Genomic DNA, 16,891 nt, shown 5'->3' on the forward strand with positions numbered 1-16,891 from the left:
GGGGCTCTTCTTTGTGGCTCCCTCTGATCTCGTCCTCCTCTTGCAGTTCTACGTCATAGAATACGCCGCTTGCGATGCCATCTACAATGAAATCGTCACGTTGGAGCGGCTGCGGCCCGTCAACCCCAGCAAAGTGGCCACCAAGTGCAGCTTTTTCAAAGTCACCATTGCGGTACCAGAGGATCTCAAGGAGGCGTGAGTGTTAACATAAACGCAATTCAGAGTGTTGGTGCTGATCTTGAAAGCCCTAAACGGCCTCAAAGGCCCAGTAGACCTGAAGGAGCATCTCTACCCCCATCGTCCAGCCCCGACACGGAGGTCCAGCTCCAAGGGAGGGCCTTCTGCTGGTTCCCTCATTGCGAGAAGCGAAGTTACAGGGAACCAGGCAGAGGACCTTCTCGGTAGTGGCGTCCACCCTGTGGAACGCCCTCCCACCAGATGTCAAGGAGATAAAGAACTGCACAACTTTTAGAAGACATCTGAAGGCAGCCCTGTTTAGGGAAGCTTTTAATGTTTGATGCTTTGTTATGTTATATATTCTGTAATCCGCCAGAGTGGCTGGGGATACCCAGCCATATGGGTGGGGTAACAACAACAACAACAACAACAACAACAACATCAACTGTGTGGGAGAGGGGGAGCTTGTCTGCCAAATCCACATTCTTTCCGATTCAAATCTCCATCAGCCCACATCTGCCTGGGATTGAATTTCCTTGCACTGTGCAGACATTTGCTCCATCTGAAGGGAAAGAAGCCTAAGAGCTTCTTAACAGAAGGGAAGTAAGTTCCAGGAGGTGCGCTATTGAAGCAGTCAACTTTTCTGAATAAGCAATATGTAAGGCGCTGTGGGTTAAACCACAGAGCCTGGGACTTGCCGATCAGAAGGTTGGCGGTTCGAATCCCCGCAATGACGGGGTGAGCTCCCGTTGCTCGGTCCCAGCTCCTGCCAACCTAGCAGTTCGAAAGCACATCAAAGTGCAAGTAGATAAATAGGTACCGGCAGGAAAGTAAACGGCGCTTCTGTGCGCTGCTCTGGTTCGCCAGAAGCGGCTCAGTCATGCTGGCCACATGACCCAGAAGCTATATGCTGGCTCCCCCGGCCAATAAAGCGAGATGAGCGCCGCAACCCCAGAGTCGGCCACGACTGGACCTAACGGTCAGGGGTCCCTTTACCTTTAAGGCCTTCTTAAACCAAATGTGAAGGGAAATGTTCACTGCATTTCTCCATCCTTGGGCAGTAGTCATTCTAGTCTCAGCCCACAAATATATAACAAGAGTTTTACAAACGAGCTCTGCACTGTCCTCTTCGAATGTTGGTCGTAAACGTAGCCTGGCATCGAGACTCCCTGGGCTGCCTGTAATCTCAGAGATCTCTTGTAAAACCTGTCTCCAAACTTCACGTACAGATTCACAGGTCCACCGCACGTGGAAGCCTGAACTTTCAGCATCTCAGGTTGGCGTCCACACTTTTCCGAAGGTTCTTACCGTTCCTCTGTTTCCTCTTCGCAGCTGCTCAAACGAAAACGTGCACAAGGAGTTCAAGAAAGCCGTGAGCGCGAACTGCATCTTCCTCAGTTCCACTAGCAGTGAGCTCGTCATCCTCGTAAGGGTCTTCCTCCTTTGTTCCGGGGGTGGCGTCTGCCTGCTTAGCTGAACCAAGTTGGGAGGAAAATGCCTGGGACCTGTGCGGCTCTTCACTCCCCTCTAGTGGCAGGAACTGCAGATGACCACTAAATGCGCAACTGCAACTTGTACATCTGCTTGGTGCAGCTCTTGCGTATTTCTCGTCCAGACCTGTGAAGGATTTCTCATTTTGCACTTTGGACATGATAAAGGGCATCTTCCCAGGATGGCTGGGGAGTTGGGGGGGTTCTCTCGCTTCAGAGGAAACGATCCTCTCCAGGACCTGTGGTTTCCGTGTTAAATTTGCTTTAATTTTAACTGGGTGGATAACTGACAGCTTGAATTCTTGTTAGACTAAACACCTTAAAACCTGGTGGGGCGGTTCTGTGTCGTAGGCTCACCTGTGTTCTTGGTTTGCCAGCACATGGCAGCCTAACTAACTTTTGTTTTTTGTTTGTTTGTTTTTTAAAAAAATGATATTTTATTAGATTTTAACAAGTAAAAAGTTACAGAACAATAAACAAAAAAACACAAGAAAAATACAAAAACCAAAATTTATCATAAAAAAAGAAAAAGAAAAAATAAAGATCCCTCTTTTCAGTTTCTTACCATTCATTCACTTATTTTCCTGACTTCCTCTCACCTCCTTTTTTGTATTCCATTTAAAAGTTGGTTCAGCAAATTCATACCCTCTTAATTTACCCTTAATTGTTTATCCTCATATGTTATAACTTCAGATTTTCATCTAATATCAATCCATTCTTGCAAATTCTTATTTTGCCTTATTACTAGAACCACTTCATTTCATTTCAACATCATTAACATTTGAAAATTTTACAGTTCAATTTACCATTAATTTCTAACTAACTTTTGCGCGCTCTCTCTCTCTCTCCCTGCAGTCCACAAATGAGTCCACCGTCAAGAGGGCATCTCTGCTGGGCGACATGCACTTGCGCAGCATCCGGACTAAGCTGATGCTCATGTCCCGGAATGAGGAGGCCAACAAACACTTGGAGGTGAGAGAGAGAGAGAGAGAGGACCCTCCAGGTGCCACAGCGCCCCCCTGAGTGCAGGAGCGGAGAAGTCTCTGGCTCAGGGCTAGCTGACAGTAGCTGCCGTCCTGGGCCCGAAGGACAGGAGTGCAAAGCGGGGAGGCAGAAGGGTGCCTTTCTAAATTGCAAAGCAGTGCTGGAGAATGCAGCGTTTCAGTTTGGGAGAACTCCCTGCCAGATACAGATGCCAGAAGATGGCCAGAAGCCCATCTGGTTCTCCCAGTTGGCCAACCAGGTACCTCTTATGGGAAACCTGCAAGCAGGACCCCAGCCCAAAGAGCCGCTCTCCCCTCCTGCGGTTTCCAGCAGCTGGTATTTGGAAAGCACGCTTCTGCCTCCAGCTGTGGGCACAGCGTTCTGTGAAAGTCACAAGCTTGACATAATAAAATAATAATATACCCCGCCCATCTGGCTGAGTTTCCCCTGGGTGGCTCTCAATCGAGTGTTAAAAACAATACAGCATTAAATATTAAAAACCTCCATAAACAGGGCTGCCTTCAGATGTCTTCTAAATGTCAGGTAGTTGTTCTTCTCTTTGACATCTGTTGGGGGGGGGAGTTCCACAGGGCGGGCGCCACCACCGAGAAGGCCCTCCACCTGGTTCCCTGTAGCTTTGCTTTTCGCAGGGAGGGAACCGCCAAAAGGCGCTCGGCACTGGACCTCCATGTCCGGGCAGAATGATGGGGGTGGGGACGCTCCTTCAGGTCTACTGGGCCTTTGAGACCGTTTAGGGCTTTCAAGGTCAGCACCAACACTTTGAATGGTGCTTGGAAACATACTGGGAGCCAATGCAGATTTCTCAGGATTGGTGTTAAAAGGTCCCGGTGGCCGCTCCCAGTCTCCAGTCTACAGTCTAGCTGCCGCATTCTGGATTAATTGCAGTTTCCGGGTCACCTTCAAAGGTAGCCCCACATGGAGCGCATTGCAGTAGTCCAAGCGGGAGATAACCAGAGCATGCACCACTCTGGCAAGACAGTCTGCGGGCAGGGAGGGTCTCATCCTGCATCCCAGATGGAGCTGGTAGACAGCTGCCCTGGACACAGAATTAACCTTCATGGACAGGAGTGAGTCCAGAATGACTCCCAGGCTGCACACCTGGTCCTTCAGGGGCACAGTTACCCCATTCAGGACCCACGTGCCAACCTTAGTTGATCCAGTCTTATAAGACCTGCTCTGTCTCCAGGCGTGGCTGCCTGGCCTGAATGTTGGGCCTTTTGTGGGGGGGTGAGGGCCCAGGCTTGAAAAGAGAGGTCACGCGACTTCTGAGACCTGTTTCCCATCGTGCCTCTGCCTCTCCCCCCAGACGAGTAAGCAGCTGGCGTCGGCATTCCAGGAGGAATTCACAGTGCGGGAGGACCTGATGGGGCTGGCCATCGGAACCCACGGGGCCAACATCCAGCAGGCCCGGAAGGTGCTGGGCGTCACTGCCATTGAGCTGGACGAGGAGACCTGCACCTTTCGCATCTACGGGGAGGTAGGGGCCGGGGCTGCTTCTAGACTTCTGGGAGAAGAGGGGGCAGGCTGGGCTGCTTTCGTTTCGCTTGGTGCTGGTGTGTAGAGAAAAGGAACAAAGACCCACCTGATAAATGAATCCTGTGAGTGGGGCCAGAAACTCCGGTTGTGGGGCTTGGTAAGCAAGGCGGCTTTAACTGAGGAGGAACAAACTTTGGGGTCTTTTGGCCTGGAGGGAGAAAGGCCCGGCGTGTGGCTGTGCAGTGGGAGGATCTGCAAACAGTTTGTCGGGCCTGAGCAGCCTTGGTGGCCTAAAACCTCGCAAACCACCAGCACAGTGTGTTGAGCTGCTTGGCATTCTGTTCCTTTTTGCTCCTCCGCAGACCCCGGAAGCCTGCAAGCAGGCCAGGAGCTTCCTCGAATTCTCCGAAGACTCTGTTCAAGTCCCTCGGAACCTAGTTGGTGAGTGAGACAGTTTTCTAGCTCCAAGACGAAACCTGATGGAGCCTCCCATTCTTTCTCTCCCTTCACAAAAACATACGTTTGTGAAACCAGATTCGGAAGCCAGTTCTACCTTGGAGTTTGCTTGGGAGTTGAGCTGCAGCAATTCTGCTTCAGAAAAACCAGGATTTAGACATGCAGGGGAAGGTTCAGTCCAAGGCACTTGGGAATCTGGTTGGCAGAGCAGTTTCTCAAGCAAAGATTTGTTGCATAGATTTTCCTCGATCAAAGAAGGGAAGGGCGTCAATGATTTTCCTTCCCTGTCATTGGCAACGAGTGCAAATGTACGAGGGTGTGTGTGCAAAAAAGGGGTTCTTTTTGGGATGGAGGTGTTGTTTACTAGTGGGTCTCCTCATCCATTGACCTGTCCCCCTCCAAGGAACTATGGTGCCAATTTGCAAGTGACTTGGCACTAGGGACATAGAGTTAAGGCGGCAGAGCAACGTGCTGACAGCCTGTGTGTGCTTGATTTACGCACGCCCTTCAACTCCTCGCCTTCATTTGCCCCCTGCAGGGAAAGTGATAGGCAAGAACGGCAAAGTCATCCAGGAGATCGTGGACAAATCCGGCGTGGTCCGAGTTCGGGTGGAAGGCGACAATGACAAGAAGAACCCCAGGGAAGAGGTAAATTGGGTTGCAGAGGAGAGAAGCGACAGCAGCAGCTTCTTCCTCTGTGGGTCCCCTGCTCCAGTTCCCAAGCCCCAGCTTTCCGTCTCTTCTCAAAGCCACAGTGTCCCACGTTTGCCCACATGCCACGCCCCATCAAATCATCCCATCTGCGTTTGTCTGCTTTCAGTCCTTGCTGGCTGGTCCAGTTTGTCCCCTGGCTAAAGCTGTCCAAGACACAGACATTGGACAAGAACCAAATGTATGTCTCTGACTCTTTCTTTCTTTCTTGGATCCCGATAATCTTTCCCTCTCGAAAACTCACACGGGCCTGCCCTCTGTCCCGCTCTGGTCGAAACTCCGCTTTCCCAGAGCACATAACGTCATCCCTTTGGTTTAACTGGGATGCCTCTGCGGGGAACGTTGACTAATTGGCTTTAAAGCTGGCAGCCCTGGTAACCTCTCCGTCTTCTGCCTGGGGAAAAGGTGCCCTGCTCTTTGCTAACCTCCCTGTCTCCTTTCCCCAGGGGATGGTCCCTTTCATCTTTGTGGGAACGCGGGAGAACATCAGCAATGCGCAGGCGCTGCTGGAATACCATCTCTCCTACCTTCAGGTAAGGCCGCTGTGGCGAGGGAGGATTGGGCCACGGGGCAAGCCTGCTTCCATCACCCTGGGGCCAGAGCCATCTTTGCCAGACCCCTCCATTTTGGGACACAGGTGCAGAATGTCAGAACTGCCGCCCAGGTCAGAGGACCTCTGCCGCCCCCCTCAGGTGCTGACATGTTGCTGTTTAAAGATCAGCATCATGGGAGGGCAGCTTTCTAGCTACCCCTCCTCCTTCCCCTTGGAATCTGCTTCAGATCTCTGAGCAAGATCACAGGCTGTTTCCAGGGGAAACTGTCAATCTCTTTTTTTATTTTTGCTGTTGGGTGCTGGATATTGCTTACAGCACTGAATTTTTGGGGTTGGTTTTTTGGGGTATGTTACTATACTTACTGGGGATGTGGGTGGCGCTGTGGGTTAAACCACAGAGCCTAGGACTTGCCCATCAGAAGCTTGGCAGTTCGAATCCCCGCGATGGGGTGAGCTCCTGTTGCTCGGTCCCTGCTCCTGCCAACCTAGCAGTTCGAAAGCACGTCAAAGTGCAAGTAGATAAATAGGAAAGTAAACGGTGTTTCCGTGTACTGCTCTGGTTTGCCAGAAGCGGCTTAGTCATGCTGGCCATATGACCTGGAAGCTGTACGCCGGCTCCCTCGGCCAATAAAGCGAGATGAGCGCCGCAACCCTAGAGTTGGCCACGACTGGACCTAACGGTCAGAGGTCCCTTTACCTTTACTATACTTACTATGGTTATAAAATTTCATCTTGCACTGTTTGGTTTTGAATTGCAGTCCTGTTTTCTTTTGAGTGTGTGGTTTGGGGGGGGGCATAGAAAGCGGCATACAAATAAAGTGAGTGAAGTCCAGAAGGTGTAGCTGGGGTGCCCCCGGAATGCTTTTGTGCAGTTCTTTTGGGGAAGGCGCTTGGGGGCCCTGGAAGAGTCCTGACTATTTGTGTCCTTCCTGCCCGACTTTCCCCCAGCTTTTTCCCCAAACGCTGCTGAGAGATGGCCGGCATAAATTCTACGGCGCTCCTGAAGCAGACACTCTTCCCTCCTTCTCTGCGAGGCCCTTGGCTCCACTGGGGTGGTGGTGGCCTTGGGGCCTTGTTCTCAACCCTTTCCCCTTCCCCCTGCTAGGAGGTGGAGCAGCTGCGCCTGGAGCGGCTGCAGATCGATGAGCAGCTGCGCCAGATCGGCCTGGGCTTCCGCCCCCTCTCCAACCGGTCGGATAAGGAGCGGGGCGGCTACACCACGGACGAGAGCACTTCCTCCTCCCTGCACGGCACGCGGACCTACGGGGGCAGCTACGGTGGGCGCGGCGGCCGTGGGCGCAGGGGACCCAACTCTGGCTATGGTGAGTTGGGTGAGGCCTGCTGTATTCCTGGTGGCAAAGGACTGCGCCCAGAATATCTGGGGATTGCACACATGGAAGAGCTCTTTGTATCACATTGCTAACATCCCACCAAATCAGCCGTTTAACATCAAATCAGTTGTTTAGCATTCCACCAAATCAGCCGTTTAACTTAAATCAGTTGTTTTGCATTCCACCAAATCAGCCGTTTAACATCCCTCCAAATCAGCCATTTAACATCAAATTAGTTGTTTAACATTCCACCAAATCAGCCGTTTAACTTAAATCAGTTGTTTCTCATCCCACCAAATCAGCCATTTAACATCCCTCCAAATCAGCCATTTAACATAAATCAGTTGTTTAGCATCCCACCAAATCAGCCGTTTAACATCAAATCAGTTGTTTAGCATCTCACCAAATCAGCCGTTTAACCTCAAATCAGTTTTGCATCTCACCAAATCAGCCGTTTAACCTCAAATCAGTTTCGCATCTCACCAAATCAGCTGTTTAACCTCAAATCAGTTTCGCATCTCACCAAATCAGCCGTTTAACCTCAAATCAGTTTCGCATCTCACCAAATCAGCCGTTTAACCTCAAATCAGTTGTATAGCATCCCTCCAAATCAGCTGTTTAGCATTGGAAGCAGGAAAGACAAGTGGGAACAGGTCCACTCTCCTTGCTCCAGAACAACTGGAGGGCAGAACGTTAGCAGTTTGGGAAGAAGCTCTTGTGCCCGGTGCTGGCTGTTGGATCAGGATAACGAACTACCTGTGTGTTTAGGGGTGCCCCTGTCTGGATTGGGAATGAATCTCTTCTACCTGGGTTGGGGAGGTTCTGTTGACAACCAAGTTCATTGCTCTGTGTGAAACGTGGTTGTGCAAGCATTGCCTCAGCTAGTGTGCTTGCCACCTGGAAACGTGATGGAAGCGAGCCTTTATGGTTACAACCATTCGATTATGGGATACCTTTGTGGCTGTAAGAGATTCAGGAAGCTCCACCTGTTGGACATTTTAAGCATCTCTTAAAAACTCATTTGGGACGCGGGTGGTGCTGTGGTCTAAACCACAGAGCCTAGGGCTTGCCGATCGGAAGGTCGGCAATTCGAATCCCCTCGACGGTGTGAGCTCCTGTTGCTCGGTCCCTGCTCCTGCCAACCTAGCAGTTTGAAAGCACATCAAAAGTGCAAGTAGATAAATAGGTACTGCTAAGGTAAACGGCGTTTCCGTGCGCTCCTCTGGTTTGCCAGAAGTGGCATAGTCATGCTGGCCACATGACCCGGAAGCTGTATGCCGGCTCCCTCGGTCAGTAAAGCGAGATGAGCGCCGCAACCCCACAGTCGTCTGCGACTGAACTTAACTGTCAGGGGTCCTTTACCTTTACTATTAAAAACTCATTTGCCTATGTTGAAGATTAGGAGCATTTATCCTGCTTGCTGTGGCAAATTTGCTGCATGTTGATCTCCATTTGTGGAAATTTTACGGTATTTAGGATATTTCGACATTTAATACTTTTAGAGTCTTGTAAAGCAGTTAGAGCAGCCTTTCTCAAAGTGTGGGTCCCCAGATGTTGTTGGACTACAACTCCCATCATCCCTGAGCTCTGGCCTTGCTAGCTAGGGGTGATGGGAGTTGTAGTTCAACAACATCTGGGGACCCACAGGTTGAGAAAGCCTGAGTTAGAGGTTTTGCTAAATGAAACGGTGAGTGCGACCTCCTGCCTGGAGGCAAGCAGTCTCCTGAAGCGTCTGTAACCTGAGGTACCACTGTATTTCTGGAAATGATAAACCGATTTAGGCCGCCAGCAGTCTTTCCCCCTGCTGCACACGTTCACCAGACTCTAAAAGGGGTGGGGTGTCTGCTGAGAGCAGCTTGCCGGAGCCCCTGCTCTAAGCCCCGCCACTTAAGTTCCCACTTGCGCTCCCTCTTTCCTCGCCTCGTCTCCCTAGCTACCAACTCGGACGTGTCCAACGCTTCGGAAACGGAGTCGGAAAAGAGAGAGGACTACGAGTGCCCGCCGCTCAGCGACCGTGACTCCCGCCCGGAGGACAACCGCAGACGGCCAGGGGTGGGGCGGGGGCGGGGCCCCGCTCCGGCGCCTCGCGGAAGTAGCAGCAGTGGAGGAGGCAGCAGCAAGTACAACAGCTCTTCCATCAGTTCAGGTACGAAAGAACCAGAAGCCTTTTTAGGATCCCCGCAGCCAGAAAGTGGGGGGGGGGGGCGCTCCATCACTCTTGTGTCCCAAACCCTGAGCAGGATGTTCCTGGGCTGGGTGGCCAGCTGGATTCAAGCATTACTGTGACTTGGTGGGTGAACAGCCTAAAGACACCTCCCCTCCCATCAGTGGCTGCTGAGCTCTGGATTTTATAGGACAAAGGCCTAGGACAGGGTGGTCTAACGTGGTAGCCTTCTAGGCCTTTTTGGAACATTTGATGCCCTAACACTGCCCCCCCCCCAAGCCAGGTGAGCAAGGCTTTGGGAAGGCAGCGTGAGGACCCTCTGACAGGGTCCTCGAGTCCTCCAGCCTCCGACCCAAAGCCTATTTCGCATTTTGAAGGAGCTGGGAGGCCTCTAGGACCATAGCTGTCAACTTACAGATTTGAAAACAAGGGACCAGCAGCCTTGAAAATAAGGGACCAGTAGCCAAAATAAGGGATTTTAGTCAACCAGTTAAAAGGGACCAGATAATTTGGGAGAGCAGCGCCGGTTTTTAGCCCTTCGTTTCCAGAGGTTGCTGCTCAAGACACCAGCCGATGAAACACTGCAATTAAATAACTACAAGCAGCAATCACTTTTCGCGCAAAACTAAGTCCAAGCTATGAAGATGCTGCTGCAGTTCTGTATCTTTTCTCTCGTGCTCCATGTGCAGCTCTCAATTCCATCAGGTGGGGCGGGAGGAAGGGGGAGGAATAGCACCCAAAGTAAACCCGCAGATCAGACCATCTATGCTAGTCTACCACTACAAATCTATGGGAGAAGCGTTTGCGGTCCTTCCATTGTAGCCCTTGGAACACCTGCCCACACCTCTGCCTCCTCCTCTTCCTCCTCTCTCTGAACTGCTTTCTCTATGGTTGCCCTCGCTCTCCTCTCAAGGCTCCTCATCAATTTATAGACCATGCCAGGCTGCCCATCTCATTCGGGTCCTTTGGCGGCACAGCCGCAGTACGGCCTAGCGGGAGCGGCGGTGACAGGCAGAGGGGAGGCCCCAGGCAGAGACGCTCAGTTCGGCGGCCGCGAGGAGGGTGGCGGCGGAAGGGCCCGAGGCTCCCGCCAGTCCCAGTGGGAAGGGGTTCCCGGGGGCCAAGGCTTATGAGAGGAAGCCGGAGGGGGCCGGGCCGGGCAGCCAAGCAACACAGTTGGAGCCTCCCTCCTCCCTGGCCAGCAGGGAGGGAGGGAGAGGAGCTGCTTCCTTTGAAACCCGGGAAATTTAAGGAACATCGATCAATAAGGGACAGCAGCGGGACATGGCCCTGGGATAAGGGACTGTCCCACCAAATAAGGGACGGTTGACAGCTATGTCTAGGACCCTCCCCCATAGCCTTGCACCTCTTCCACTAAGCCTGGTACCTCGCTTCTCCAGCCTCAGGAAGGCGGGCTGAGGGGGCGGGCATCAAGTTTTGACCTCCCTGCCACCTTGCGCAACAAAGACAGTTGACGAGCGGCGTCTTCCCTCTACAGTATTGAAAGACCCCGACAGCAACCCTTACAGCCTGCTGGACAACACCGAAACTGACCAGACCGCAGACACGGACGCCAGCGAGTCGCAGCCCATCAGCAACCGCCGGCGTCGGTCCCGCCGGCGCCGCACTGACGAAGACGCCACCATGATGGACGGAGGCCTGGAGTCGGACAACATGTCTGTCAACGAGAACGGCCTGGGTGAGTGGAGGCCCATTCCCAGCCGTAGGTTGTGGGGATCAGGAAGAGCTAGGAGATGTGGAAGATGGGGCTCATGGGCTCTTTTTCTTGGTGGAGGGGGTCAGTCTAACATGGTTCTGGTCGCCCCTCCCTGCCTTCCCTGCCAGCTTCTAAACACCTGCTGAAAACTTTCCTATCCCTGTTCTGAAGTATGGCTGCAATATTTTTTTTTATCTTGTTTTATCTTTTTGTAAGCCGCTTTTAAGGTTGTTATTGTTTTTTACAACCAAGAGGCGTACAAATTTTATGAGATAAATGGCTATAAGCACATTTTTACAACACAGCAATAGAGAAATATCTTTGTAAATAAATAAATCTGCTCAGGGTGCCTACTTTGCTTTTAAAGTTGCACCTGTGGTGGCTGGAACTGAGGGTCTGATTCTGCTCACGTTTGGCCAGTTGAGTGCCGTTGTCAATGAGACGAAAGAATCATAAATCCTTATCCTGACCTTTGACACTTGAGGGGGTATATTTTTAAGACCCACCTTGTTTTTGTGATCATAAGTCTTTGTGAACTGTTTTTAATATTGTCCGTGTTTCGATGCTGTAACCACCCAGGGACCTTAGGGCAAAGGGAGAGTTATTTTTATTATTAACAAAATAATAACATTTCATTAATATTAATGTAAGCTGATGGGATCTCAGCTGACTGTGACTACCCAGGAAAGAGAATACAGTGGAACCTTGGGTTAAGAACTTAATTCGTTCTGGAGGTCCGTTCTTAACCTGAAACTGTTCTTAACCTGAGGTACCACTTTAGCTAATGGGGCCTCCCGCTGCCACCATGCGGTTTCTGTTCGCATCCTGAAGCAAAGTTCTTAACCTGAGGTACTATTTCTGTGTTAGTGGAGTCTGTAACCTGAAGCGTCTGTAACCCGAGGTACCACTGTACAGTGGAACCTCAGTTGTCAAACGTAATCTGTTCCAGAAGACCGTTCAGCTTCCGAAACAATAAACAACCAAGGCACAAAATCCATTGAAAAAATGGAGGAACGGACCTTGGAAGCCATTTGACTTCCAAGGCGCGTTTGAAAATGGAAGCATTCACTTCCAGGTTGTCTGCGTTCGAAAGCCAAAGCATTCGATGACTGAGGTTCCACTGTACAGTGGTACCTCGGGTTACAGACGCTTCTGGTTACAGACGCTTCCTGTTACAGACTCCGCTAACCCAGAAATAGTGCTTCAGGTTAAGAACTTTGTTTCAGGATGAGAACAGAAATTGTGCTCCGGTGACGCGGCAGCAGCAGGAGGCCCCATTAGCTAAAGTGGTGCTTCAGGTTAAGAACAGTTTCAAGTTAAGAACGGACCTCCGGAACGAATTAAGTTCTTATCCCGAGGTACCACTGTAATAGTATAGCAGAACTGTGGAGATGGAAGGGGCTGCCAGTGGCCATCTAGTCTAACCACCGCAGTTCAGGAATGACAAATCTTGGGAGTCACTCAGGTTGACAGGCAGCCTTCCTATCCCTCCTGAGTCCACCCTGCCTTTTCTCTCCGCCAGAGGAAGAGTCTAAACCGCAGAGACGGAACCGAAGCAGGCGCCGGCGCAACCGCGGCAACCGTGTGGACGGCTCCATCAGCCGGGACCGCCAGCAAGGTATCGCCGTTCGGCCTTCCTCTCTTCCTTTGGGGAAGGTTCTGCGCCATCACCTGCTTGGGCTTTACCGTGCGTGACCCTGTGTCTTTTTCCCCCCTCCTTCCCCATCGCCAACAGTCACCGTAGCCGATTACATTTCCCGAGCAGAGTCTCAGAGCCGTCAGCACCCACCGCGCAAAGAGAGCCGAGAGAAGTCGTCGGAGGACAATGCACCCAAGCAGAAGGTAAGCAAAGGCCGTTTCCCACAATTTGGGGCACCTGGAACAAAGACGTGGCAGCTTCTGAGAAAAACAGCAAGAGGTTTTTCTTTGTAATATTTGGGGTGCGGGGAGCCAGAGAAACCAATTCAGGCTTGTTGCCGCAGCTGCCCTCGGGCTGGTCAGGCTGCTGTGATCCTGCTTCTCAGTCCAGACTGGGAAGCCTGTGATGGTGAAACTGGATTTTGCATATTGAGGCTGCGCCATCTTGATGCCTCTGTGAGGTTCTGATCAGGTGCAATAATGTCCTTTTTAGACGGAGTGTGGAAGAAGATGGTTGAGAAGTGAGGAACTTCCTCCATTTTGGGGGAAGTTTATTTTAAACGTGTTAAAAAAAAAATAGTCGTTTTGCTTTATTTTTTTATTTTTAAGTAAGGTTTCAGCAGCTGTTCAAGTAACATTTTTTCCGTCCAAGAAATAAACACCGTAGCTGAAGAAAAATTGTCACCATGAAAGAAATATAAAGATACTACAGTGGTACCTCAGGTGAAGAACTTAATTCGTTCCGGAGGTCCATTCTTAACCTGAAACTGTACTTAACCTGAAAAGTTAATACTACTACTACTAATACTAATACTAATACTAATAATTTATTATTTATACCCCGCCCATCTGGCTGAGTCTCCCCAGCCACTCTGCGCGGCTGCTAATCAAGTGATAAAAACAGTACAGCGTTAAATATTAAAAACTTCCATGAACAGGGCCGCCTTCAGATGTCTTCTAAAGCTAGGATAGCTGCTTATTTCCTTCATATCTGAAGGGAGGGTGTTCCACAGGGTGGGCGCCACTACCGAGAAGGCCCTCTGCCTGGTTCCCTGCAATCTCACTTCTCGCAATGAGGGAACCGCCAGAAGGCCCTCGGAGCTGGACCTCAGTGTCCAGCCTGAACGATGGAGGTGGAGACGCTCCTTCAGATCTACTGGGCCTTTGAGGCCGTTTAGGGCTTGAAAGGTCAGCACCAACAGTTTGAATTGTGCTCAGAAACGTCCTGGGAGCCAATGCAGATCTCTCAGGACCGGTGTTATGTTGTCCCAGTCACCAGTCTAGCTGCCGCATTCTGGATTAATTGTAGTTTCCGGTTCACCTTCAAAGGTAGCCCCACGTAGAGCACATTGCAGTAGTCCAAGCGGGAGATAACTAGAGCATGCGCCACTCTGGTAGGGTCTTAGCCTGCGTACCAGGTGGAGCTGATAAACAGCTGCCCTGGGTTAGCGGAGTCTGTAACCTGAAGTGAATGTAACCTGAAGCGTCTGTAACCCAAGGTACCACTGTATTTCTTGCTGGAAAGGATAAACCGATTTAGGCCGGCTGCAGCCATGCCTCTCTCAAGTTTGCTGGGCTTGCTAAGGGGGTCACTGGTTTGCGTTTTGTGGCTTCTCTTCCAGGTTGAGACCACCAGCAAGGTTGTCAACGGCCCCACGGAGAACGGCGAGCATGCCGCCGCCAGCGAGGAGGTGGCTGCCCTGGTGAACGGCGTGTCCTAAGCTCGCATGTGTGCGGGGCCCCTGCCCCATGTCGCAGCCGGCCGAACCCTCCTCTGAAACGAAAACGATCCCTACTTTCCACCTGCTTGCAACATCTTAAAGAGAAAACGAAATAAACACCACACCAGTCTCTTGTTTAAGAACAAAACCATTATTAAAAAAACAACAACGAAACGAAACAAATCGACCCGAATCCCAAGGTAATGATGATCTAGCGCTCGTTAAAAGCTTGCCAAAGATGGGATACTCTTCTATACCACAGCTCTTAACACATCCTGGTTAAGCTTTCAGCAGTGGCAGCCAGACAGGGCAGTGAAAAATTCAAAACAAAACCCCTCTCTTTTCTTTTCTGCCCTCTTGTTATGTCAAGGGGGGGGGGGGGAATCTCTGACGCTACCTGAGCTCGTAACCCCCCTCCCTTTTCTTAGAGGCGCACACAGTGTAGGGGGAAAAACTACTATGACTTAACATGCATCTGTTTTTGGTGACTTATAAGAGTTCTTTTTCTGTTTAGAAACAAATGTGAAGAGAGAAAATAAAAAAAAAACTGGCTTTTCAAAACTGGAGAAAGGAGAGGGGGGAGAGAAACCTGTGCCTTCTGATGCAGACACACACACAGACACACACAACACACACCGCAAGAGCACAAGAGTGCCCTTGTGTTTGTTTTTTTGTTCCCTTTCCTCTTTGACTAGTGAAAAATCAAAGGCGAGGTCACGTCCGGGAGAGCGAAGCAGGAAGGCTGACCCGCCCAGGGCACACAGAGGGGTCCTGAGGTTGTTTTGGGCTGTGTGCCCCTTTCCCCACCCCAAAGGGGGGGTTCTGGCCACGGAGAGGTAGGACCCTCTTCTGCAAACCAGGAGACGGGCGAGGCGGTGCTCTGCTAGGGAGAAACGGGAGACGCGAGGCACCTGCTTTGTAGGCCCACCCCAGACCAGTAATCCTTTTCTCAATTCCTCCCCCTTTGATTCTAAAAACACTGTGGAAGAAAACAGCAAAAAGAGAGGAAAACGCCAGGCTTTTAGGGCGCAAGCTGACATGGCAACGTCGCTCCTGGCGCGGCTTGCCTTGAGTTTGTGTGTTTGTGTGTGGGGGGAAAAGGGGGGATTTGATCTGTGACGGTTGAGACTATTTATTTTTCACTGTACAGTATTTAAAAAGAGAATAAAAAACCCAACTCTTGAAAAAAAAAACAACGCCTAAATACCAAGGTTGCTTTCTGTCCTGCCTGCCATGTTCTCTCTGTCTCTCTTCTCTCTCTGCCCGGTGGGGGGCGGCTTACGGAGAACGAAGCCCCCCTCGGCCGGTGACTCCTGCTGCTCAGGCCTTCAATAAAATGCGACGAGTCTTGCCAAAGTTGGTGGTGCAGTTTTGTCCGGCGTCTACAGCCTCTGCACACAGAATGGGGAGATGGGGGTGAGATTGGGGGGGGGGAGTGTTTGGAAGGGGTCCCGGCCCAGCCTTCATCCTGCTCATGCCCAGCGGCTCCTGGCGTTCCTTACAAGTGGATATTTGAGGGACAGAGGCTGTTCTTCAAGCTAGGTGGACGAGAAGTCTGGCTAACGTAACAGCTTACCTGCGGAAGGACCAAATTTGGTGGTTTCTAGAACGAGCGCTGTCTGGGAAGGAGGGCCCCATGACTGACGTTCAAAATCGTAGAATTGGAAAGGATCATATGATCATAGAAATATAGACAACAATCACACGAGGCAGGCAGTCATCCACTTGGAGCTTCCTGGCTGAGGGGCAGAATTCGAACCCGGACCTTCCGGGTCCTAGTCTGACACACAAGCCAGGATGGGCTGCTTTTGTGCAACCCTTGGAGACGTTCCTTCATCTAGTCTCTCTGCCTTTCCTGGGGTGCTTTTCCCTGGTTGGTGTCCCAAAACTGACACTCTTGCGGGCTCAAATTGCACCTGCCAGTGCCTTAGAAAAGCAGAGTTGGAAGAATCCCTGATGGAGAGCCCACCAAAAGGCTCTTGCTGTCTGAAAGTTTGTCCTAATGCATGGGTAGGCAAACTAAGGTCTGGGGGCCGGATCCGGCCCAATCACCTCAATCCGGCCCGCGGACAGTCCAGGAATCGGCATGTTTTTACATGAGTAGAATGTGTGCTTTTATTTCAAATGCATCTCTGGGTTATTTGTGGGGCATAGGAATTCGTTCTTTTTTTCCCCAAAATATAGTCTGCCCCCCCACAAGGTCTGAGGCACAGTAGACCGGCCCCCTGCTGAAAAAGTTTGCTGACTCCGCCCTAATGCTTCACCTGAATCTCATTTGAAGAGTCTCCTCCGGCACCAGAATTCAAAAGCATCCATTCTTGGGCGATCAGCCTTCTGGCCTGCAAGTCTACCAGCACCCTTTCTCCCCCCCCCCACCCTTCCACAGGTAAGTCTGCAGGTAAAGGAGGAAGGGGCTAGGCCCACCCCCTCCCTTCCTCCCACCCAATCTCCA

At 51.2% G+C, this 16,891-nt stretch overlaps 1 protein-coding gene across 2 annotated transcripts in view; it reads left to right on the forward strand.

Annotated features, from left to right (window-relative positions):
- Positions 1-15,795, forward strand: part of FXR2 (FMR1 autosomal homolog 2) — a 32,636-nt gene extending 16,841 nt beyond the window's left edge. The window contains exons 5-18 of one of the 2 annotated variants that reach the window (XM_081835688.1): positions 47-195; positions 1,510-1,603; positions 2,523-2,639; positions 3,979-4,149; positions 4,511-4,589; positions 5,143-5,252; positions 5,425-5,496; positions 5,762-5,848; positions 6,974-7,190; positions 9,133-9,345; positions 10,862-11,062; positions 12,603-12,698; positions 12,816-12,922; positions 14,341-15,795. In XM_081835688.1, the coding sequence (XP_081691814.1) occupies positions 47-195; positions 1,510-1,603; positions 2,523-2,639; positions 3,979-4,149; positions 4,511-4,589; positions 5,143-5,252; positions 5,425-5,496; positions 5,762-5,848; positions 6,974-7,190; positions 9,133-9,345; positions 10,862-11,062; positions 12,603-12,698; positions 12,816-12,922; positions 14,341-14,439 (1,812 nt within the window). In that variant the 3' untranslated portion in view covers positions 14,440-15,795. The remainder of the gene's footprint in view (positions 1-46; positions 196-1,509; positions 1,604-2,522; positions 2,640-3,978; positions 4,150-4,510; positions 4,590-5,142; positions 5,253-5,424; positions 5,497-5,761; positions 5,849-6,973; positions 7,191-9,132; positions 9,346-10,861; positions 11,063-12,602; positions 12,699-12,815; positions 12,923-14,340) is intronic. The other variant, XM_081835689.1, reaches the window with a different exon arrangement.
- The last annotated feature ends 1,096 nt before the right edge of the window (positions 15,796-16,891 follow it).

The sequence above is a fragment of the Podarcis erhardii genome (genome assembly GCF_964252035.2).
Source record: "Podarcis erhardii genome assembly, chromosome: 13".
Lineage (NCBI taxonomy): Eukaryota > Metazoa > Chordata > Lepidosauria > Squamata > Lacertidae > Podarcis > Podarcis erhardii.